Below are 26,045 nucleotides of genomic sequence, written 5' to 3'. Positions count from 1 at the left end.
AAAATCAGAAATGAAATTCAGATAAACTCATCTATAGTCTATTATTTTAGCCACTAAAAATAAAAAACAAACTTTTGCCACCTCTTTTTTAACTTGATACCTTTCCAGCAGACTTAAACATTCTTTAAAGATCAATCCAATAGAGTTTGAGGAAATGCATACTTTGGATTCAAGGGTAGTAATGAGAAAAACAACATGGTGAAACTTTTAAACCATACAGGTCAAATACAACAAAGTTGTGTTTGTGTGTGTGCAGGAGACTGGCACACACATGCATATGCCATTCATCCATTCTTTTATTCAATCAGCAAAAACATTTTTTGAAAGGTACTGAGTTAGATCCTGTGAAGTTTATGCTTTTAAAAAATATTTTAATTATAAAAGAGTACTCCTAACATATGAACAGTAGAGACAGAAGCATAAAGCATTTAAGTATTATTATAAGACAAATGTATTAGATAATTATAAACACTGATATATTAGCAAATTTTATCTTGATATGCTACTGTGTTAAGAGTGTTTTGCACATTGTTTAATCTGCATACCAATACCATGGGGCAGGAAATATTACTATTCTTATTTCTAGATTATAAGATGTAGCCCAGCCCCAAGTAGCAAATCTAGTGGTTACTAAGACTCAAATGCTCTAGATGGTACTTAGAAACAGTGTTATTCATTTACTTGCTCATTTATCCCTCTTTCATTCAAGAAATATAAAAGACCTACCTAAAGTGAGAAATATTACAAAGCAAATATTACCTAGGAATCAATTCTCAGAAGTTTTATCAAAAATAATCTTCTTCACATTTCTACAAAAAAAGGTATAAAATTGACCAATAAACATACAAAAATATACTCAACCACTAATAATTAATGAAATGAAAACCCAGATCACAATTAGATATCACCTCACATCCATTAGGATAACAATTATAAAAAAAGAAACATACAATTACCACATGATCCAGCAATTCCACTTTTGGGTATATACTGAAAACGTATTGAAAGCAGGATCTAGAAGAGATATGTGTATATCCAATGTTCATAACAGCATTCGTCATAATAGCCCAAAGGTAGAAATAACTCAAACGTCCATAGATGGAGGAATCAATAAACAAAATGTGGTACATAGATACTATGGAATATTATTCAGTCTTAAAAAGGCATGGAATTCTAACACATGCTACAACATGGATAAACATTGAAGACATTATGTTAAATGAATAAAATCAGATATGGAAGGCCAAATACTGTATGATTAAGTAACATGAGGTGCCTAGAACAGTTAAATTCATAGAGAGTGAAGGTAGAATGCTGGTTACCAGAGATGAGGAGATGGGAGAATGAGGAGTTGTTGAAAAATGGGTATGTAGTTTCAGTTTGGGATGATGAAACGTTCTGGAGACAGGCAGTGGTGATGGTTGTACAACAGTGTAAATGTATGTAATGCCATTGAACTGTGTACATAAAAATGGTTAATATGGTAAATTTTATGTTAAACATATTTTACCATGATAAAAAGAAACCTATAGAGGATTCACACAAATTAGTAAAGTTTCAGGTCACAATTAAAATTTTTAAGAATAAAATTAAAAGTAGAAATTTACCTCAGCAAAATAAGGTGAGGAGTAAATATAGAGAGAAAACCAAGTGTTTACTTTCTAGAGCAAATGCTGGATTGAAGGACACTAGACAGAACTGAAAGCAGTTTTAAAATGGAGGGAGCGAAAGAACACCTATTACAATGTAAGACACCTGGTTCCAGCCCACGCTCAAACTCCACACTGTCTTATCAGCCAGGCTTAGACTTTCTGAGGAGGAGATTGGAGAATTGCTTTCTGAGGTTGTCAAGGAGATCAAGAGAATTTTGGGGGTTGATGGAACTGTCCCATATCCTGATTACAGAGGTGGTGAAAATTCAGAATTGTACATCCAAAATATAGCCAATTTTACTGTATAATAATTTTAGAAATTACAAAACAAAAGATACAAATGCAACAAGATAAAAAGGATCTCACTCAACAACTTTGACTTTTAATTCTCAAACATTTTGGCCTTTCTTCCTAAGAAGGAGTTAGAAAGTGGGAATTTGCTACCATTTTAGATTATAAAGGTTTTCTGAAACACTAGCTAACTTAGATTGATCCCTATATATGTATAATATACCATATGCGTATAAAGAATGAATAGCAAATGTTTTAAGTCTGCAGGAGAGCAGGTAGTCAGGGTTCACCATACACCATTTAAGATAATAAGAATATAACGTAATGATAGTAGACTCTTAAACAAACAAAGTGAAAAGCAATTCTTTCCATTTCAACTGATGCTAAGAAACCAATTGTGTAGTACTTTCTGAGTACAAAAATAATGAGCTGTGCTTCCCCCTCTACGTTTTTCCTTGCCAAGAGAACTCACACTTCCTTCCCAATCTCTGAAACACAGTTTGAAAACATCTCATTCTAATGGGAGAGTGGGTGAAAGTGGGGGCTGTTACTGGTGTTACGGTCTAAATGGAATCCTCTCTAAGTTATTTGGCTTTATTAATACAAAGAGATGAAATATGGATGAAAACATTTCAAGGCTTGTATCATCTAATATATATGATGTTATCAATTATATTTAGACAAAACTATCCCAGATATCTTTTTCTTTCATATCCACCATCCTTGCCACTTGAAATTCCCAATTCCAGCTCTTGACTCATGTGCTCACATATGGATTACTAAAAGAATTGTTCAGCCAACAGGCAAACATTTGTTTTTGTTTTTTTGTTTTTTGAGACTAAGTCTCACTCTGTTGCCCAGGCTGGTGTGCGGTGGCATGATCTTGGCTCACTGCAACCTCTGTCTCCTGGGTTCAAATGATTCTCCTGCCTCAGCCTCCTGAGTAGCTGGGATTACAGGCGCCTGCCACCACGCCGGCTAATTTTTGTATTTTTAATAGAGATGGGGTTTCACCATGTTGGTCAGGCTGGTCTTGAACTCCTGACCTCATGATCCGCCTGCCTCGGCCTCCCAAAGTGTTGGGATTACAGGCACGAGCCACCGCGCCCGGCCTCATGCAAATGTTTCTAAAGAAGACAGTCCCTCCACTGTTTCACAATTGTGGGAGAATAAAAACATAGCTAGAACTTGAAGAAAAAAGAGAGGAGGAAAGTATTGAAGAAAATAGTTAAGGGGAAGAAAGAGGTAAAGAGGAATTAACAGAGGAAGGTAGTTAAAAATAGAGGAAAAAATGAAGAAAAAAGGAAAGAGAAAAAGAAAGACACAGAGAAACAGAGAGAGATAGTCAAGAAATAGGAAGAGAAAGGTAAATATTTGGAAATTCCTATTTTTAAATCTTTAGAAGCCCTAAGGACCAAAAAGTATATGGTGTCCATCTAGTTGGTTATGCAGTTCAAAATAAAACAGCATTCTGATTACTGCTATGAAACTACTTTATGTCCAACTTGTCATTTATTTATTTATTTCTAGATGGTCCTTCTTTTTCATGTGTAATCATGTTCTTAATGTTCTTAGGTTGTCTCTTGGGTTATCTAGCCCTGGTCTGACCTGCTCATCTTCCTTCTTATTCCATGGAGATGGAATGAGAATAATTAAAACTTTCCTGCTTAATTGGATCTTCAGAGCTGGCTTGACAATTTTCAAGGTTCCAAAGCATTTCTTTCGAATGCCTCAAATCAATGCTTGCCTCATTATTCTTCTCCCATTTTTTCCTTGATAGCACATGAATAAATGTATCCATAAATCAGGAAAGTCCACTCACAAGGCACAGAGTTTCCTTCTGGGGATTTCTGGGCTCTTGGCTGCTTTCATTAGTGCTTTTTTTTTTTTTTAATCTTATCCCTTTCTCCATGAGATATAGGTAGATAGCTATACTTATAGGTATTTAACAAATAAGAAAACTTGAGTGCTGAGTAGGTTAAAAGACATGAGACCAGATTCATACATCACTTCTGAGGCAGGTTGAGACTAGAACCCTTAATCCATTTATGCCAGAGGTTGCAGTTTTTTTGTGTGTGAAAAAGAAGACACTGGCAATGACCTTAAGCAGTAGGATATAAATAACTCCCACAAGCTTAGCGTTCCAATAACGGAACACCGGGCATAAATGGGTTAATTCACTGCTGTATTTGTAGAGCAATATGGGAGGTTAGAATGGATCATCATAGGTAGGCCAGCTATTTTGGTTGCCTTTATAATGCCCTAATTATTCATTCTTGCTGTAAAACTCTCTTTATTATGACAAATACTGCAAATTTCCAGTAACACAATGGCTTGCCCTTCCAAGAGGAATGTTTGTTCCTTTCACAAATAACTGTCAGTGCTATTAAAGCAAAGCTCTAGTAACTTTTACGGAATGGAAAGAAAGAGAGACATAGATTATTTATATTTTTAGTAAGAATTGAAACATACATTTTTGTAATCTGACATTCAGAAGAAACGATTTTTATACTTAACGGATATTTTGTTTTCATAAAGACGTTCTGCTTGCATTAAATACGAGGACTTGGCTCCCAAAGGTGTTCAACCCAAACTTGAATTAAGATGAATTTCTCTATTTGCCTTAAACCTTTATACTGCAGAATATAATTTCTGCATCCAAGAAAGTTACTTGCTAACTTGAAATATGGATAGGCTCTTTGCCAGTTTTACACCCTTGAATCTAGGAGATAATGATGAATATAACAGCTAATGAGGCTGAATGCTTACACTACGCTGAGTATTTCGTGTGTGCCATGTCATTTAATCCTCACAACACCTTTATCATGTAGGAATAACAGTATCTCATTTCACAGGTGAAGACACTGAGACTACGAGATATTCAATATCTTGATCAAAGATACATGCAAATAAGGCCTGTGTTATCCTAGAGCTCAAGCTCATAACCCATTACATCATACCTACCATTTAAATATTATTACTTGTAAGTTTTAACATTTGTAAATGTTTAAATAAAATTTAGTGGAGCATGTTTTAAAGGAAAAAAAAAGCACCTCAAGTCATGAAAGTTATCTAACTGGTTACTCACTCTCAGTATACTAGTATACTACTAACTAGTTACAGTGCAAATATTCTATGTATAAAAACTTGATATTTTATGGTTTTATATTGTATTTAATGCTAGGCTTGTATCTCAGGTCACATAAAAACATCAAAATTCAAAATTTCTATGGAAGAAAACCAGCAGCAGCATAAATCAAACCAAAACAAGAATAAAAATAAAGAATGTGTAAGGGCGTTTACTTTTTTTATTGTTTGGTTTAACTTTTTTTGTTGTTGTTTGGTTAAGTGTCTTTGCTTATCTCCTTTCTGTTAATCAAATATTTTAGTTATACTATTCCTAATAATTTAAAATTTCTTTTAAACCAAAGAATGGAAACCAGGGGTGGGGGTGGGGAACCAGCCATATGAAAAATACTTGGAGCACATATTTAAAATAGTAGGAGTCATATGCTACAGTATAGTGAAATTTCGGATGGAATTGTCTCTGTTACCTTAAGCAACTGTTACAGATGAAAGGACAATATTTTCTATAGTTCTGCTTCACTCCATAAAGGAAGTAATTGTAACTTTCACTAATGCTATTACTTTTAAAATTATATGTTGAAGAAGTTCTAGTAGTAGAGAAAGCAAGACATAATATTGTTGTAATTTTCATGTTAGAGGCATTAATTACGCTGCCCCAAAGCTCACTGTAGCAAATAATTTGTGAGCATACTTTGAGTCTGTTCCTCCATTTCTTCCTGTTCACTTTCTTCATTCAAGGAGCAGTTGGATAAGAAAAAGGAGTATGGCATTAAGAGAAAGGTCAAGATTAAGAAAAATGGAAAAACTAGAGTTCATCCCTCCCTTTCCTCTTGTTTTCATACCCTCAATTTGGCAGGAAAATACTGAAACTTCCACAGGAAACAGCAAATTTGAAATGTGCAGGGCTGGCTTAAGCTTTTTTTTTTTATTTTTTTATTTTTTCTGTAGGAATCAAATAGGGCTCTATTTTCAAGTCTTGTGAAGACACTTGCCAACCAAACCCAGCTCGAAATTGTAATGTGGTTTTTCTTCTTGGTCCTTCTCTCAGAACAGTTCATTCATGACTGCAACGTCTTATCTGCATGATTATATAATCATTTTTGAATACTATCTTTCTTCTAAGAAGCAAATAAAATGTCATCAAGACTTGTGATGTAAAGAATCTCACTTTGAACCTTCTATGTACAAACAGATATGAAACAGCACGCTTCTCTGTTGTTTTGTTTTCTAAATTCCTTGATCTTTCAATAGCTTTCCACAAAAGAATTAATTCACAGAGCACAATCACTGAACTCAGCAAAATGAAAGCAATTCAGAAGGTTGCCATTGTTACCAATATGCAAATCCTAACCATTGTTTTATTCATTCTTTCTTAATTTAATGGCCTAAGTGCAAAATTAACAATTTCTCTTCCTATCCTTTTAAACGAAACAACTTAAAAATAACATATACAAATATATGCATTTATTTTTAAGCATATCATGGCAAAATGGGAAGAAGGTAGATTTAATTTTCAGTTGCTAGGATTCCGGGCACCCTTTTGTTAATATCTGTTTTAGCCAGGTCACTATTTAGAGTCTAAATTGCCTCATCCATAAAATTAAGGAGCTGGAATAGAAGAATGGTTTTTAAATTTTGCTTAGCAGCAGAAATCTTTAACTCAAACAATTTTAACCAGTGGAACTTAATATATAAAACAAATAAAAGTCAATGGTACTATTTGGAGGGTGCTTGAACACACTTGGAGTCCGGTGAATAGTTTGAAACAACGTTTTCAACCATCTGTGAGGTCTTTTTCATTTCAAATACACTTGTTAGAATGATAGGTTGTTTGCCTTTCTTCAAACTCTATTCCACTTTCATATTTCATTCATTCTCTTTCATTTCAACCTCCTCTATCATCCACCAAGGATCCTTGACTGATTCATCTTTGCATTTCTTATAATGCTTAGCTCAATAGCTTACAAAGAATAAATATTTGCTGAATAAATAAAGTTTCCAGGATACTATGGGTCTATAAAAATAATTCACTTTCACATTCAAGTTTGAAATAAAACTGTTTGGTCAAATAAAAATTTTCTCAATTCAAGAAATAATTTTGCTGTAGACAACATGTAGGTGGAATAAGGGACATGTATCCTAGTGTATCAAGGACATGTATCTATTACCTAGGAAATAAATAAGCTTTGAATGGCTATACAAGAAAATATTTTTATATGATTTATAAAAAAGTTGCATATTACATTAAAAGCACCTATGTAAAAATAATTTATTTTAGACTTTGTAAGAATTTTATTTAGAATAGTTAGAGGCAGCACATAGAAACAATTCATTTGCATTACCTCCATGGAAAAATGGGAATTGACTGGAGATGTTATTCTCATTTTACAGATATAAATATTGTAACAAGGAACGAACCATAGCAAAATATGAAAAACTACCCTTCATGTAACTACCCAGATTGTCTTCTGGATAAGTAAACTCATTGCCTCCCATAGATTCTTGCGATGGGCCTTTATTTTATACCACAGAGGTGAATGAAATTATTTCTTCAAAAATAAGACATTTTGTCTCAGTTTTATTAACATACTTTAGATACTGCTCTGAAACGTAAGGAAAGTCTGCCATGCCCTAATTTTCAAGACTTCCTTTAAGCAATAACAAATAGTTCTCAAATCTACTAATAACAATTATTAATCAGCTAATACTATTAAATATTAACTCAAATCCAGCACATGGTACTTGAGAAATAATATACTTATTGTTCCAAGACTTTGCATGCATTATTTCATTTAATCCTCAACAATAAGAGGTCATTTATACCCACTTTACAGACAAGAAAATTGAGGCATGGAGAAGTTAGGTAACTTGCCCAGAGTCACAGAGCTAGAAAGTAACAGTATGATAATTTAAGGAAGAGATGGCTGCAAGAACCACACTTATAACCATTATGTTATACTGCCTCTCACTAAACAAAGTGCTTCTTAAAATATTAATCTAAAGACAATAGCTTAAAAAGATAAAATTGCTTTCATCATTTTATCTTTCCTCTAATTATCCCCTAAGACATTACATTTTTGTGTGTGTATCTATATATAATTAAGTAAATTTTTCTGTGTATATTTAATTAAGACTCCACCCTATGTTACAAGTTGTACGTAATGCAATTTGTATGTCCCAGTAGCATGCTTTGACTAAACCATACGAATAATGGATAAAAATCCATGGATAATATTAAATAGTTTTCTAGTATCAACAGCAACAACAACAATAACAAAAACCCCAGCATTTGTTCCTCTTAAGAAGCATCTGTCTTCACATGGGTTATTGGTCCTATTAAGGTGATAACTTTTATTTAGGTAAAATTTTACTCCGAAGATTGAATTTGTCTTCATAAAATATTCCTTAAATAAATTAAAGAATACTAGTAAAATAAACTAAACCAACAATTAGGCTGAAGAACAAATTTCTAAGATAAACATAATCTGTGAACTTGAAACGCATTAGTTGCCCTCTCTTCTTATCCACAGCCAAAACTAGAAAACTGAATATTTCTGTTTTTCTTGATAAAATTTAAAAAAGTATACTTTAAAAATTTCAATAAATTGGTATTGCTCATAGAATTACATCTACTGCTGGTCTTGGGACAGCAATTCTTTTATGTACATTTATTAGCCCAGAAACATTTTAAAGTTACCTAAAACATGTTTTGATTAAGATAACACAGGATACTATCAAGGAATGGGCATGGACTTGTGACCAGAAAACCTGGCACTGACTGAAGTTATATAGCTTTAGTATAGGTAATAACAAAATTTCAAAAATAATTTTAAAGTTTACCATTTATTTAATCGATCATTACAATAAAAATGAATACTTTGGAAAAACACACGTGTACTGATGTTTCTGTCAGCATGTAATAAGACACCATGAAGCTGCTGAAAGCAAGAAAACACAGAAATAGTATGAAAAAGACACTGTGTGTGCTGACTCCATTGTCCAAATGTCAACACCTCCTGGGAACTCTAGGGGTGGTAATAACTATGGAAGCAGTTCCTAATAGGTTCTTCCTTAAAGGGGATTCTCGACAAACTGCTGGGCTCTGACTCTAGCCCATATGGGCTTGGAAAAGTCAGAGAAAATGTTGGCTGCACTTTTTCAGGCCTATTTGCATATGTTCTTTAGTATGCAAAATGTCTCTGTATATAATTTAATTGTTGTCGGGTTTTTTTTGCCTCTATTAATACATATGTAAATGACTCACTCTTGCAGCTGTGCTGTATTAATCATATGTGTGCTTCTGTCTGTCTGCCCTCCAGGCTCAGGGTCGAAGGGAGAGGAAAAGAAGGAATTCAGTCTTTTAACCTGCAAGAAAACTCACTCATGCAGACAGAAGTCCAACAGCAAACAGCACACCAGGGTTGCGACTGAAATGAAGAGCAGTTGATCATTATTCACGCTGTATGAAAATGATACGACCTAAAAGTTTAACTGAGTAGTACAGTATTTTGGTAGGTAAAGATGAACACTTAGCAAGTATACATCCTTGTAAGTAATTCCTTCAATAACAAGATAAAAATCCTCACATCTAGATTTTTCTATATGGTTATTACTTCCTTATTGATTTTCTGGAAGTTTCTCTTGGCCAAGCATATAAAGCCATGCTCAGTCACTCACAGTGCTGGGAAATATGGAGCATTCATTTATCTGTGTCCTGTCATAATTATTGACCTTCTTCAGAGACTGGCGGGAGTTTGATAAAAAGATGAGCTTCAGTATTTCATCTACCTCTACCTTGATGTTACTCTCCATCAGACAGGAGCTTAAGCCATTTCCAATATTACTTCGCATACCTATGATTGCTATGAAAAAAGATTGATTTCAGTTGATATTTTGTATGATTCATTCTCTAACATGATCACACATCATCTCTCATTTTCTCTATTCCAGAGAATGCAGGCTACTAATATTACTAGTTACTGAAGCTGTAAGCCCATGAGGTTTCATTTATGACAACTTGGAATTTTGAGCCTTTATTCCAAAAATATTATTATGAATTTTTAAAATAGTCCTACTAAAATAATTTTAAAAGTTTAATTAAGTCAATAAAAACGATGACTGGATGCTACTTGCTTATTTTGAATTAAATAAGATCATCCAAAAAGAATTTCAATCTTTTCTTCCTTCTGCTTATCACTATCAATCATTGGTTGGAGTCAACATTTTTGGCTTCCTATAGGTAGAACAGGTGGCAACCATCTTTTGGCCAAGACAAATACAGTATTTATAAAGTGAGAAGTAAGTGGATAAATATTTCCTTCTAATTTCAAATCTTAGAAGTGTAGCAAAAAACAGAAACAGTACATTACAGAAGAATTATTACTATTAAAAATATTCATGATGCCCATTAAGTAAAATGCAAATTATAACGAAAATGAATATGAGAAATAAATGCTAGATGGATTGTTGCCATCATTTGATCTTATTAATTAGAAACAGATTATTCACATAGCTGATTTTATCTTGTCACAAATGTCCAAAAATTCAAAGTGTAACTTCATTTTGTGTAAATAGTGATATTCATTTTTAATATTAAAATGAACATAGATAAGTAAGCTATATAAATGAACCCCTCACCTTTAAAAAGAGTTAGCATCAGTATAATAAATAAGTAAATATCTAAATCATCATTGGCTCTTGGAGGTAAAAAAGAGTACTTGAGGATGAAGAAGAATGAAAAAAGAAGGAAGGAGAGGAAGAGAGAAGAAGGTAAACTCAGTGTATGGAGCTGCTAATTGGCTAGTAATTATTTTGATAACACATCCTTCCATTATTTAGAAACAATTTACTTCAGTATTGTATTGGCAGAATAAGCCATGAGTCAAATAAAAGTACCTCCAGTAGTTCATATTTTTATATATGTCTATACACACACTATCACATAATATAGGAATTCTCAAGTATTGTAACATTTGGTCTTTTATTGTGAATTATAATGATTTTAAAAGAATTAGATAAACTGTAATAAGTGCTAAAACACATTCTTTATGCAGCAACCCACTGTTATGATAAGATAAAGGGAGGAAAGAGCAGGAGAGACAGAGAGCTGTGGATTTTTCATACTCTTAGAATCTTCCAATGGGGGCAAGAAAAAACATCATGTTCCCTGGCCATTAAATTAATATCATTTAATGCAGAAATCAATATATGCTGCTTTGTTTTATTAAAAATTCTTATGACCATTAGCCATGATAGTCTCTTTCATTTGCAAGTATGCACTGAATACCTGCTATTTGCTAGGCATTCTTCTGGATACCTGAGATATATTATTGAACAACAGCAACAATTCTTGTCCTTGTGGGGCGGTACATTTGGAAAAGAAAGACAATAAATAAGAAACATAATACATTTTATAGTATATTTGAAGATGACTAGTGCTATAGAGAAAAATGTAGAATAAAAGAGCTAGGAAGTGTGCTATCTCTTAGGATCTACCTTACGATTTTAAGTAGGTTGGTTAAGGTAGGCCTCAGAGAGATGGTATTAGAGTGAATACATGAATGAAGTGAAAGAATTAGCCTTCCATGCAGAGGGAAGAGCTAGAGAGAACAGCTAGCACAAAACTCTAGGAAGGGAGTATGCCTTGGTAAGATAAGGGCCAGAAAAGAGCCTAATGTATCCGGAATAGACTGAGTAGGTGATGTGGAGCAAAACAGTTACAAAATTAATGTCTGTAAACATTGTAGTGCCAAACATGCTACCAGGCACAGAGAGTGTTTTCATATGTTTATTTCATTAAATGAGAATAGTTTATTATAAAATTTCAACATTATCTTAATTAACCAAATTCAAGCTATTTTTTTCTTCTATCAGCCAACCATGCCTTTGATATTTGAAATTCTGCTATTGTCTCGTTTTAAAAGGTGATTAATTAATATAGAAAACTAATTATTAGTATTCAGCTTAATTTCAATATTATAAAGCAAGATAGCTATTTGAGCAAAATAGATGAATAATTTATTGAAAATACATTGTTAAGATTCATTCCTCATTCTTTATTTAACACATATTTATTGAGTCCATAAAATATTTCAAGCACTTGGTTAAGTGCAAATGATGGTAAACCATTGACGCTACAGACTTTACCATCTGGTAGATGCCAGAAAGTATGATTTAAAACATTCTACCAGCAATGTGAGAAGGGAAATACAGCATGCTCTCAGAACACACGGGAACTACTTTAAGCCAGATTTAAGACCAATGAAGTCTTCCCTGAAAAAAGTGATGTTTTAACCTGAAACCTGAGGGGTAAGTGGGATTCGATTAGTAAAGATGGTGAGTAATGGGGTTATTTCCTGGGGTTATTCCAGGAAGAGGAAACACCACTTGTAAAGATCCAGGGTGAAGAAGAACTTCAAAACACCAGAGAGTCATTGAAGGTCCTTGAGCAGGAAGAGGATATGACAAAATTTTCTAAAATCAGAAAGGGACATGGATGAAGCTAGAAACCATCATTCTGAGCAAACTATTGCAAGGACAGAAAACCAAACACCACATGTTCTCACTCACAGGTGGGAACTGAACAATGAGAACACATGGACACATGAAGGGGAACATCACACACCGGGGCCTGTCGTGGGGTGGGAGGAGCGGGGAGGGAGAGCATTAGGAGATATATCTAATGTAAATGACAAGTTAATGGGTGCAGCACACCAACATGGCACATGTATACGTATGTAACAAATCTGCACGTTGTGCACATGTACCCTAGAACTTAAAGTATAATAATAATTTTAAAAAATTAAAAAAGGAAGATTATTCTGACTAATGCATAGTGGAGAGTGCATTGAAAGGGGCAAGATCAAGATAGACCAGTTTAGGGGCTGCTGTGGTGAATTAGGAAAGTAATAAGGATAGCTCGACCCAAATGAGTGACAACTATGATGGAAGGAAGTGGATAGACTCTTGGTGTATTAGTAGGTGGAATGAAAAGCTAGTGAATGAATAAATTTATGGGGAAGAGGGAGGAAGAGAAGCTAAGAAGAGCTCTCATGTTTCTGGGTTGAGAAATAGATGAAATGGAGTCGTTCACTAAGACCAAAGAATAAGGAAGTCTAGGACAAGGCATACAACTACTGATGAGCTCTGTTTTGGACTCAGTTTACAGTGTCTGTGAATTTCTGTATATTTCCTCTTCACAGTCAACAAGCAGTTGGCTAATGTGAATTGAAGCTCAAGGAAGATTTAAAATGCATAAAGAAAAAGACAGATTTAATATTAAAATAATAAATGGTGTCTATGGCACATGCTAATTTGTATTATTTATATACATGATCTAGATTAAGCTGATTTTCTCCATAAAATAACAAATATATATGATGATTTTTAGAATATTTTAACTGCTTCTGAAAGTACACAGTAAGGTGATTTTTCTACATGAACAATTTTTTATTATATAAGGATCTCCAGGGACATAAAATAATAGTTAATAAACAGTAGTTTCCTTTAAAGCATATCATTTTGCTTGTCTTTTAAAATAATTGTACTTGTCTGCACTCTTTAATAAAAATTCTGGATTTACTTATCATAATATTATCCAAGTTTGAACAATTATATGCAACAGGTTATTTCAAATGAAAACACATATGGTAGGTAAACAAAGTCAACCATAAGTAGGAATAGATTTATAATGTCCTTTATTTACTCTAGGTGTTCAAAAAGAAGTAGCTGAATTAACATATATCCATGTAAAGAGGCATGAAATAGAAAATTCAGAGTCCGAAGCAGACAGCTGTCATTATGAATCCTGCTACTTCTTTCATTATTGCAAAGCACACAGAGTATTTGTATTAATGTCAATTAGTCAGCATTATTGTTATAATTTCATTAGCTGGTTATGAGTTAACAAATGTCTGAAGAAGGGCAATGCCTCCAAAGTTTAACGTAAAGTCTCCTGTACTTGAAGAAGCAAATATAATTGTTCAAAGGCCATGGATTTTGGACTCTGTGACCCAGCTTTCTTCTTTGTCAAATGGAGATATTAATACCTAACACAAAACGTAATACGAATTAAATAAGATAATCCTCGGAAAATCTTTACCAGAGAAACTAGCTTAAGAAAATATTCCATAACCATGGGTGATATTAACTAGTGACATCAGTTGTTATGGCACTTTACATGAGTTAAAATCATTATGTTTGCACCCAAGGAAAAGAAAACAGGATCCTTTTGTGTTTAAAATATATATCCCCTCCACGTTATTCTCATTACCATTGAATAAAGATTAATTCAGAAAACCACTAGTTCTTTGGCAAGGCTATTTCAGTTGTTCCTCCAACTGGTCTTCCTACTGTTACCTCAACCCATCTTACTGCTGCCTTATCGAGTATAGCTGTGAGTTTATCACTACCTACTTAAAACATACACGAACAGATTAAACAAAAACAGAAAACGAGTGAGAACAAGCCAACAACAACAAACTCTTCAATGGTTCTAAAGAAAGACACCAGCAATTGGTACTAGACAGCACCCATACCCCAACCATACTCCCCTTATTAAAACCTTGCTGACCTGGCCCTACTTCAGTCAATGTTCATTACTGTCTCTCACCCCTCTCTCATTCTTCCCACCCTATCTTTCCATTCCCACAATATATATGAGCTGATGTCTGGTGAGGGAGCTGAGGAGAGAGAAGACTGGGTTAACAGCTTTACAGGGTGGCTTGGTTCTTAGTGGTCTTCCCTGCTTACCCAAAAAGCAGAATTCATAGAAACTGGAGAAGGCAGAATAAAGCAAAAACTTGAATGTTGTTTCTCAACTGGCTTTTTGTTGAGCTAAAAACCTAAAGACTCCTCCATCCTTAGTGTGGTGAGAAAGGTCTTAGGAGAACTGGACAGTGTACAGCTTTGTGGTGTATTACGTAACTAAAGACACAGTAATACCTGTTTCCTCTTCTGAAGTTTTCTAAAGCTGGAGGTGGGTTGCTGGAAAACAGTGCGGTGTTTGCTGCAGGCTGAGATGAGGACTGCGATGTACTACCACCACAGCTCTAACAGGGCACAGAAGAGGACCTCAGTAGAAGACTACAGGTTTCTCCATGGAGCAGCACAGAGGGTGAACAAAGGCAGGTGTCATGCTACCCAGGTAGCTCCTGGCCAATAGTGGTGACACCCCAAATAAAAAAAAAAGAGTAGGAAGCATAGATCAACAGACCTGGCTCCCCCTCTCTTAACAGACCAAGAAAAGCTGTTCAATACACAAGAAAATAACACACACACTGTCTCCGCGGTATCTCACAGAAGACATAACTTCCTAAACCCACCCACATCTGCACAGGAACAAAATTGGAGCTGAAGAAGCAAAAGAGTAAGCTGCACCCTTCTTACTTCTGGTCTCTAGAGCTGGGATTCTTGACTAACGATGGAAGGGGAAGCAGTGAGATATGAAATGGATATGAGATTAAAGTTTCCAGCAGGACTGAATTTTAATAACTGAAAGGACTGGAAAGTGATGCAGTCTACTCAAGATATTAAGATATGGAAAATAGAGATTTAAAAGAGCATAATTAAAAGCAGAGTTTGGAGAAAATTAAAACTAGTCTATATATTATACTCCACTGAGATGAAACATCTCAAAAACAGGTTTCAAAGATTGGGGTGAATTTTAGGTAAGGCTTATAATAAAACATCTGACTAGGCATTGTAGTTAGCTTTTCTCTCACCCATCTCGGCAGGTTTGTGGAGAAAAAAGAATTTTGATGCTATTTTAAGGCAAGGGGAGGGAGAGTAATAGATATCCTTTGTAGCTCTGGGGAAGGCTGAAGTCAAGGTCAAGGGGTCTGTGAATATTGTGTTAGGAACAAGTAGAAAAGTGAGTTGGTGTAAGCACCCTAGCAAAAGTGAGAGTCAGTCCACTTCAAAGAAAAGCCAGGTTCTCTGATACGACATGCTTTGGGCATGTGTTTGATTCTGAATAACGGTTATTTTCTCACTGCAAAAAAAAAAATTACCTTTTTATATGTTTATGTAAATGTGTTTTAATAGTAGCTGATGGCTTTCCATGAAAAAATTTTGGATTATTAATTTTCTTGTTATACTACAGGATTGGTTATTTGAGGCTCTAAAACTCATGCATTTTAATGGGTACAATACCACTTCTATGAAAGGAACTTTATCCCATTTACATCTCAAATCATAGTTAGAGTAAGAACATATATGTTTGGTGTCTAAAGTTTCTCTTGTTCAGTGACAAAATTGTTTATATTTTAATATCTTAATGTCTCAAGATATTTAATATCTTGAGATAATCTCATATATTATAAAAATAAAAATCTCATATAGTATAAAAATAAAAATTAGCATCAAATATTCTCCTACTGTTCTACAGGAAAAGTTGATTAGATTGTTGCTTAACATAGCTATTTTCGAAGAGAGTCGTGCAATGAACATAGGAGTTGCCTCTAACTTGCTATCACTTCCTCTCATCGCTAATCCAATGGTCAAAGGAGAATGTCTAACTTGCTTTGAAAACCAACATCCGAAATCTCTAAAACCCCTATTCCTATATTTAAATCTATTGCTGGATAGTATTCCCTCTTGCTAATTCCACTACTCTTTTTAGTTTTACCTATTACAATCACTTTTTCATGTTATAGTTATTCCCCAGATGCCATTTCAAAGGGTAACAAATGTTATGTTACTTTTATTGTCCCCATGGCTCCAACACTTCCCAAGACATTTCCAGCTCAAAGGAAACAGATACTCACAGTGTAGCTCTTCGCAGAAAAGGTAGAATAGAAATGAATGTTATTAACCTCTGCAGAACACAGTATGTCTCAGCTTTCACCCTGGTAGTTCCTCCTGTGAAACCCAACTGGCCTTTCAGAAACCCACCAGGTCTTCTGACAAACCCATGTGCAGGCCAGATGTATCTGTCTCTTGATGCTACAATATAAAACTATATTTTCCTTATAGACTAAGATCACCTATCATGACAATATCTTTTCACGAAGAAAAATTAATTATTAAGTATAACTGCTTTATCTCTGGCTTCATAGGCATACTGTGTCTTTCAGGCTAACAGTATTCATAGGCATACTGTGTCTTTCAGGTTAACTTCTCACAAGAGGAGAGTAATCCTATTATTAGATAATTTTCTATTCCCATTACTTGCATAATCACAGGTCCATACTGATAGAAACTAAGGAATGTTTTGTGGGATGCTGATTCAAAAATGTCAACAGTTAATCAAAGCTACCTGTTACTATAATTGTATTGATTTTCTTTTCAACCTCAGAGACAAAGCTTCTCAAATCACTTGGACATCTGGTAAAGTTACTGTTGACATTCTCGGATTATAGGAATATATATTTCGCATGGCTAGAAAAGTCTTAATTGGGATGACTGGGATAAAGTTGTGCTTATTTAGTCTTCAGCTTATTTGGTCTACTTTTTCCTTGCTTGCCCAACTCAGCTGGTATTAGCAAGAGAACAAAGAGACCTACAGACCATTTCAATGATACTGGGCATCCTGAGCAATTTGAAATGCATTTTTGTTAAGTCACCTTGCTCCTCAAGTGTCTGAATATCTTTTGCAGGTTTTTTTGTTCTTTTTACCTTGATAAGGACCATACTGTGACAAAATTATGGCACACAGTAATCAAAGCAAAACTACAGCTCACTTTCTTAATAATACCGGCAAGAAAAGAAATACGATAAGCTATGTTTAGTGCAGAAAACAGGGCTAAAAATTAAGAGAATCAACATTTCAACTTTTGGTTGAGGATCATTACAAATAAATTTAAAAACAGAAAGTGTGAGACGAATATCACGAGCCAGTTTTATTTTGCTTTAACACCATAATAGCTGTTTTCGATATTTACTTAACCTTTGTCTCCTCTGTATTGTTTCCTGACTTACCTGCAGTTGGAGTGGGCCTAAGCCTGGTGTTGCTGCGGCAGCAGCTGCCATGGTAGTTGGGATCAGCTGAACAGGGTAAGGGTCACCTAAGTAAGAGAATAATAGAGGCGTCAGCACCTTTTATCTACTCTCCACCTGCAAATTAAACTCATGCATTCACTCTTTCCAAAAGCCTTCTTTTGTGTGCCTTGCTGAGGCCTAATGAAAAGCTCTATTGTGCAGCCTTTTACTAACACTCTTTTCACAATTCTGGCTGAGAGAGGAATGTGAATAAAAGGCACAAGCAATTAAGGCGGAAACCTCATCCTTTTTTCATGATGTATTTAGGAAAATGGGAGGGAAAGTGAGCATTGATCAGAGGGCTGCACTTTATAACACACACGTGCGTGCACACACACACACAATTTTAATATGAGCACAGTAACTCCTCAGCAAATTTACAGTATTATTATAAAAGGAACTTAACTTACTTTTATTTTAATGAATTAAACTCCAAAGATTTAAACAAAGTAGCTTATCTTTGAAATGCTATGTTACGGTCTTGATTCAAATAATCTTAATCTCTTAAATAATATGGACAAATTAACAATGAAGAAAACATTTTATGTGTTTTTCAAGTTATATGAAATATTGACATCTTTATTATCCAGGGATAAATGTTTACAAAACTATATTGTAATGAAAATGGGAAATAGATCCCTTCCCCCCGAAGTTTTTTATCTATTAAAAAAGCACAGTAATTCAAAATTAATCCCGAAGTTTTACTGTTATATGACCTGTAAAAATATAGGCACACACAAAAACATACAGAGAAGCACATAGAGAAGGTTATTCTGCTTATTTTTTATGCAAATCAAGGGGGTTCTTAATTAGTAAAGAGGTACAATAGACCTGTTGCATAGGGCACAATAAATTGCTAAGAAATATAAGTAATGTACATTATTTGTCATCTGACACATGACCACAGCAAATAACTAAAAATAATAGAACAATTTTGTAATGCATAAAACATTTTGTAGAAATCTAATTTATAAAAAATGTGTTGAATATTGCACGCATGAAAAATATAACTTAAAATAACTCAGTTAATACAGCCATTCAAAAACATCTATTGAGTACCTGCTACGTATTAAGCACTCCTCTTGGCACTAGACATAAAGCTTTGGAAAAGATTAATATGCAGATGTGAATACACTGGGAATTTAATGAAGCTTAAACTTTGGGCTTTTGAAACTGGCCTCTTGCAGTATGTTCACTGTATATTTTTATATTTGTCGTATATTTTTATATTTATCAGTTGTTGTAATTTGTTGTGATTTGTTATAAATGAATATTCACTTTTCTACCTAAGTGTGTGTGTTTGTGTGTGTGTCTGAGCATACAAAATTTTTGCATTTTTATTCTAAAGAGAGTCTCCCAGGTTATTTTTTAGGCTTCAAAATATCTGGATCTACCTCTCTGGATCTGGCCTTCCAAAAGCTTACAGTTTAATGGGAGAAAAAGATAATTAAATGATTAGTATAATATATAATGGCAGTTAAGACAGCGAAGTACATAATGCTATGGACTGCACTGTGGTTGTCGCAAACCTAGTCTAATATGTTAAAGACAGCCTCCAGGAAAAGGTGATGTTTAAGCTGAAACTTGAATTAAATTATAGTTAGCTAGACAAAGAAGGGAAGAAAGAATGTTCCAGGCAGGGAAACAATTTTCATGAAGAATCAAATGGAAGTGTTAGTTATAGCCCAGTCCCTGTATTGCTGAAGTATAGAGAGCAGGTAGGGAAGTGAGATCAGTGGGATTGGGGAGGGAGTAAGATGCCAGATTATGTGTGATTTCTGTAAACATTAAATGATCTAAACTTTATCCTATAAGGTAAAGGAAATCATGAACGTGGAAAACAGATGGGTTGAGTAAAATCACTTGGGTGGGAGGTTGAGAGCTGTAATCAACTAGTGAATAGATGCAGAAATCTGTATAAAAGGTAATTATGGTCAGACTAGGATGGTGACATGGGGATGGAGAGTGAGGCAGGGACTCCAGAGATATTCAAATGGTATAACTGGTAAAACCTAATGACTGTTACATATGAGAGTAAGAGAAGAATCAAGGATGACTTCCAGGTTTTTCACTAAAACAACTGATTGACATGTGGTAGTATATACTGGGTTTGTAAACACAGATTAGAAGCAAGACTGCCAGGTGGGGCCTAAAGGGTGTTGTTGCGGGGAAGGAACAAAGAGTTCTGTTGTAGATATTTTAAGTTTGAAATTATGATTAGATATCCAGGTTGAGGTATTTATTAGACACTTGATAAACATGTTAAAATTTTAGGGGAAAAGCCCTCATAGGAGACATATACTTGAGAGTGGTTAGCATGTATCTGGAATTTAAGCTGTAAGCCTTGATAAGACCACTTAGGAGTTAACCATAGATAAAAAAGAGGTCCAAAAATTTGGACTGTGGGACGTACTAACATTTATACTCAGGCAGATAGGTAACTAGCAGAAGAGACTGAGAAGAAATGTAAATTTGGTGTTCCAGAAGCCAAGTAAAGAAAGACTTCCAGACAGTGATACGTTTTTTCATTTAAGTGCTGGATTTAATGATGTGGAGGTCACTGGCAACTGCAACAACGGCAGTTTCAGTGGAGTGGAGGTTGAGAAGGCCTAATCAGAAAGAGTGTGATCAACAAAGGATGATCGAAAGAAAGGAATTGGAGGCAGGAAGTGTAGACCCTCGCTTTTCAATGCAAGATTCAGATGAGGAGCATTAGCATCACCTGGAGTTTCTTGGAAATGCACATTTTTAGAACCCACCCTAAAGCTACTGTGCAGACAGCCCCTAAGATAGAACCTCCAATGACTCCCACTCCCTGGTATTTATGTCCCATGTAATCACCTCCCTTTCAGTGTGTCCTGGATCTGGTAATTGCCTTCTAATGCACAGAATACGGCTAAGGTAATGCTATTTTACGTTTGAGATTAAGTTACAAAAGTATTTTGGCTGCCTTGGTTGCCCACACCCTCTGTTGGAGCAAGCCGCTAGGTTGTGAGCTGCTCTATGGAAAGACTCATATAGCAAAAGACAGATGTTTTTGGCCAATAGCAAGCAAAGAAATGAGGCATGCCAACAGTTAATGAAGGCAGCTTGGAACAGATTCTACCCAGGCCAAGCCTAGAGATGACTGCAATCCAGGCCAATACCTGGACTACAGTGGGAAAGATCCGGAGCCAGAGGTACCCAGCATGGCTGTGTCCAAATAAATGTTTGTTGTTTTAAGGCACAACAGTTTTAGGCTAATTTATTGAAGTAGGAAACATGTGGCATCTGAATCAGAATTGAAATTTTAACAAGAGCTCTAGATTATTTGTATGCGTATTAGAGTTTGAGAAGTGCTAGAACAGACAACTACACTGAGGTGTTTTACAGTAGCTAGTGAAAGTTGTGTGATCGAGCAAACTTTATAAGAAGGTACATATGTAGAAAAATTATACCATGCTTGTATGCTAATGAGAAAGATTCAGTAAATAGAGCAAAAACCTATGATACAGGAGAGAGAAGGGACAACCAATATTACACGATGGTGCTTTATCATTTCATATTTTTAGTATTTAATCTTCAAAACACTATCCAATTTTATAATAGGACATTTAGATATTTAAAAGCTAAATTCATGCAAACTAGTTAAAATTGTAAATACTATTATTTTTCATAATAGTATTTCATATATTTCATAATAATAGTCATATTATAGTATGACTATTAGAATTGACAATCTAAATGCTTAAAACTACTTAATTCATTTGTATTCTTAACTTAGGATACATAATCTTAAAATTAACAAAAGCAAAATTGTAGAGGCTGTGGTACTCTTCACAGTGAAAATTCATTTTATTTATTTTCCCTGTTGTAAATTAACCAATTCATAAGCACTTTAACATTTATCATGAACAGAATTCTGCTAGCTGCTCTGTGAGACAAAACAAACTTGGTCTGTATTTACTGCATTTCTATCTTTTCTAATTAAGTGCTTATTTGAATAATGTTGACCATCATCAGTAGGTACTATAGGAGGTAAGGGAGAACTAATCCAGGCTTCAATCTTAAGGGAATAGTTACCGATGAAAATAAGAGTGAGCTTGGTCTTGAAAATGTGCATATGGAGGGGAGGAGAGACCTTTCGGATAGGGTGAAATGCATCAAAGCAGGAGTATGACATGCTAAAGGAATGCAGAGAAAAAACAGTTTAAATAACAGGTGATAGAATAAAGTAGAGGGAAAAGAGATTGAAGACAAGGAGTTGGGAAACTTTTAATACTCCAATCTTGAGATCTGGATATGAAAAGGCAATGGACAAGAAATGACGTTTTAAGAAGCCTCATTAAAGAGCTTAAGTAGTAGGAAGTATTAAAGATCACCTGGTTCTCCATCCTAGAGACAAAGACGTATTCCTAAATTTGTTTAACTCCTAAATTTAGCAAAACACCTGCAGATGTTTGGGTTACTTCTTTTGCATTACTAGCATCTAACTATTAATATCAAATTATATGTACATTTAAAGCTCAGATTATTCCATAAAATTTAAAAATATGCATATGTTATAATTTTTTATTTCCTAAATTAATGAATGTGTATTAATGAAATTAACATTATCTTTCCTTTGGATATGCATATATATGTAAATAGCTATTATGTTTTACTAATGCCATATTGTATGTGTGTGAAAGTATGTACACACAGGAATACCTTGGAGATATCGTAAGTCTGAATCCAACTACCACAATAAAGCAAGTATCACAATAAAGGAAGTTATGCACACTTTTTTGTTTCACAGTACATATAAAAGTCATGTTTAGACAAAACTATAGTCTATTAAGTGTGCAATAGCATTATGCCTAAAAAATATACATACTTAATAAAAAAACACTTTATTGCTAAAAAGTGCTATCATCTGAGCCTTCAATGAGTTGTAATCTTTTTGCTGGTTAAAGGTCTTGCCTTGATGTAGATGGCTGCTGACTGATCAGGATGGTGGCTGCTGAAGGTTAGGGTAGCTAACTTTTCTTTTCTTTTCTCTTATTTACTTATTTATTTTGAGACAGGGTCTGGCTATGTCGCCCAGGGTGGAGTGCAGTGGCACAAACATTACTCACTGCAGCCTTGACCTCCCGGGCTCAGGCAATCCTCTCACCTCAGTCTCTTGGGTAGCTGGGACCACATGCCCACACCACTCCAACCAGCTAATTTTTTGTAAAGGCAAGGTTTTTTAATATTGACCAGGCTGGACTTGAACTCCTGGGCTCAAGCAATCCACCTGCCTTGGCCTCCCAAAGTGCTGGGATTATGGGCATGAGCCACCGTGCCTGGTGGGAATTTCTTCAAATAAGACAACAATGAAGTTTGCAGCATTGATTGACTCTTCCTTTCACAAAAGATCTCTCTGTAGCATGTGATGCTAATTGATAGCACTTATCTACAGCAGAACTTCTTTCAGCTTTGAAGTTCCATCAAACCCTGCCACTGCTTCATCAACTAAGTTTATTTAATGTTCTCAATCCTTTGTTGTCATTTCAATAATGCTCACATAATCTTCATCAGAAGTAGAATTCATTTCAAGAAACCATTTTCTTTGCTCATTCATAAGAAGAAACTCCTCATCCATTCAAGTTTTATCATGAGATGGCAGCAATTTAGTCACATCTTCAAGCTCCATTTCTAATTCTAGTTCTACTGCTATTTCCACCACATCTGCAATTATTTCCTCTACTGATGTCTTGAACCCCTCAAAGTCATCCAAGAGGGGTAAAATCAAATTCTTTCAAAATCCTGTTAATGTTGGTATTTCGACCTCCTCCCTCCCGTCAATCATTAATGTTCTTAATAGCATTTATAATTGTAAATCTTTTCTAGAAGGTTTTCAATAATTACTTTCTTTCCAGATCCATCAGAGGAATCACTGTGGCAGTGACAGGTTATGAAATGTATTTCTAAAATAATAGGGCTTGAAAGTCAAAATTACTCCTTGACTCGTTGGCTGTAGAACAAACATTGTGTTAGCAGGCAGGAAAACAACATCCATCTCCTTGTACACCACCATCAGAGTTCTTGGGTGACTGGGTGCAACTGTCAATGAGCAGTAACGTTTTGAAAGAAATCTTTTTTCTGAGCTGTGGGTCTCACTAGTGGGCTTAAAATATTCAGTAAATCATGCTGTAAATAGATGTGCTGTCATCCAGGCTTTTGCTGTTCCATTTATAGAGCACAGACAAGGTAGATTTAGCTTAATTCTTAAAAAAACTAAGATTTTCAAAATAGTAAATGAGCTTTGGCTTCAACTTAATTCACCAGCTGCAGTAGCTCCTAAGAGTCAGCTTGTCCTTTGAAGCCAGACATTGACTTGACTTGTCCTCTCTAGCTATGAAAGTTCTGGATGGCATCTTCTTCCAGTAAAAGGCTGTTTTATCTACATTGAAAATCTGTTGGTTAGTGTAGCCACTTTTGCATCAATGACCTTAGACAAATCTTCTAGATAACTTGCTGCAGCTTCTACATCAGCACTTGCTGTTTCATCTTGCACTTTTATGTAGGTAGATGGCTTCCTGAACCAACCTCCCCCAAACCAAACTTTTCTTCTGCAGCTTTCTCATCTCTCTCAGCCTTCATAGAATTGAAGAGAGTTATAGGTCATTCCTCTGGATTAGGCTTTGGCTTAAGGGAATGTTGTGGCTGGTTTGATCTTCTATTTCAACTACTCAAACTTCCTGCAACTCAACAATAAGGCTGTTTCACTTTCTTATTATTTGTGTGTTCACTGGCATAGCACTTTTAATTTCCTTCCAGAACTTTTCCTTTGCATTCGCAACTTGTCTGTCTGGTGCAAGAGGCCTAGCTTTTAGTCTGCCCCATCTTTTGACACACCTTCTTCATCAAGCTCAATCATTTCTAGCTCACATTTTTTAAGTTTCCCATCTTATGTGGGTGCAGTTTATGGCATCCCAAAACAATTATAACTATAATAGCAAGGATCATTGATCACAGATCACCATAACATATAATAATAATAAAGTTTGAAATATTGAAAAAAATATCAAAATATGACAAAGAGACATGAAGTGAGCACATGCTGTTGGAAAAATGGTGCTGACAGACTTGCTCTATGCAGAATTGCTATAAACCTTCAATTTGTAAAAAATGCAATCTGCGTGAAACACACTAAAGCAAAGCACAATAAAATGAGGTATTCCTTTATGTGAAAGTTTATATAAGCTAAATAATTTTTATATGTGTTATGGATTGAATTATGTCTGCCTACAAATTGATATGTTCAAGTTTTGTTACTACTAATACTCCAGAATGTGACTATATTTAAAAATAGAGCCTTTAAAGAGCTAATTTAAGATAAAATTAAGTCATATGCATGGTGACTTAACCAAATATGTCTGGTGTTCTTATAAGCGGAACAGATTAGGACACAAACAAAATAGAGTCTGGTATGACCAGGTGTGAACATAGAGAGAAGGTGGTCATCTACAGGCTGCAAAGAGAGGTATCAGAAGAAACAACCTGCTGACACTCTGATCTCAGCTATACAGCATACAGAGCTGTGAAAAAATAAGTTTCTGTTGTGCAAGCCACTCAGTCTATGGTATTTTGTTATAGCAGCCATAACAAACTCATGCAATATGTTTGCCATATACAGCCATATGTCAATATATTTGGTGTCTAAGTGAATTGGGGAAAAGAAAAGACTACTACAGTTATTATATATCTTTAATCATATATAGTTTCAAATATACAAATATATCCAGTATGTCGACTAATTTCAAAAGGATTGTCTAATAGCACTACGCTATTTCAATGATGTTCACCCAACACATAAACACAATTAACTTAAAGCATGTCTCTACCTTGTTACCATTTTTTCAAGCCAAGATAACTTTGGTTGAAGTATGCTCCTGGTTACAACAAAGTGAATACAAATAAAATACCAGTGAAAATTTCCAATGCAGCCATTTAACTCTCAATTTAAAAAATTCAAAATATATTACATGGATGTGTCAGTGTTCTACAGTGGACATAGAACCTACAAAGCTT

General features: G+C 34.8%; 1 protein-coding gene across 10 annotated transcripts in view; it reads right to left on the bottom strand.

The window, feature by feature from the left end:
- SOX5 (SRY-box transcription factor 5) overlaps window positions 1-26,045 on the bottom strand; it is a 1,026,842-nt gene that overhangs the window by 88,775 nt on the left and 912,022 nt on the right. For 6 of the 10 annotated variants that reach the window (XM_031000926.3, XM_063694118.1, XM_063694117.1 and 3 more), the window contains one exon: window positions 17,949-18,034. In XM_031000926.3, coding sequence (XP_030856786.1) covers window positions 17,949-18,034 — 86 coding nt within the window. Of the gene's footprint in view, window positions 1-950; window positions 1,015-1,607; window positions 1,806-9,294; window positions 9,435-17,948; window positions 18,035-26,045 lie in introns of those variants that run through there. The other 4 variants (XM_031000929.3, XM_019039287.4, XM_031000928.3 and 1 more) reach the window with 4 other exon arrangements.

The sequence above is a fragment of the Gorilla gorilla genome, chromosome 10 (genome assembly GCF_029281585.2).
Source record: "Gorilla gorilla gorilla isolate KB3781 chromosome 10, NHGRI_mGorGor1-v2.1_pri, whole genome shotgun sequence".
Lineage (NCBI taxonomy): Eukaryota > Metazoa > Chordata > Mammalia > Primates > Hominidae > Gorilla > Gorilla gorilla.
This window is presented reverse-complemented; position numbering and strand designations above follow the sequence as displayed.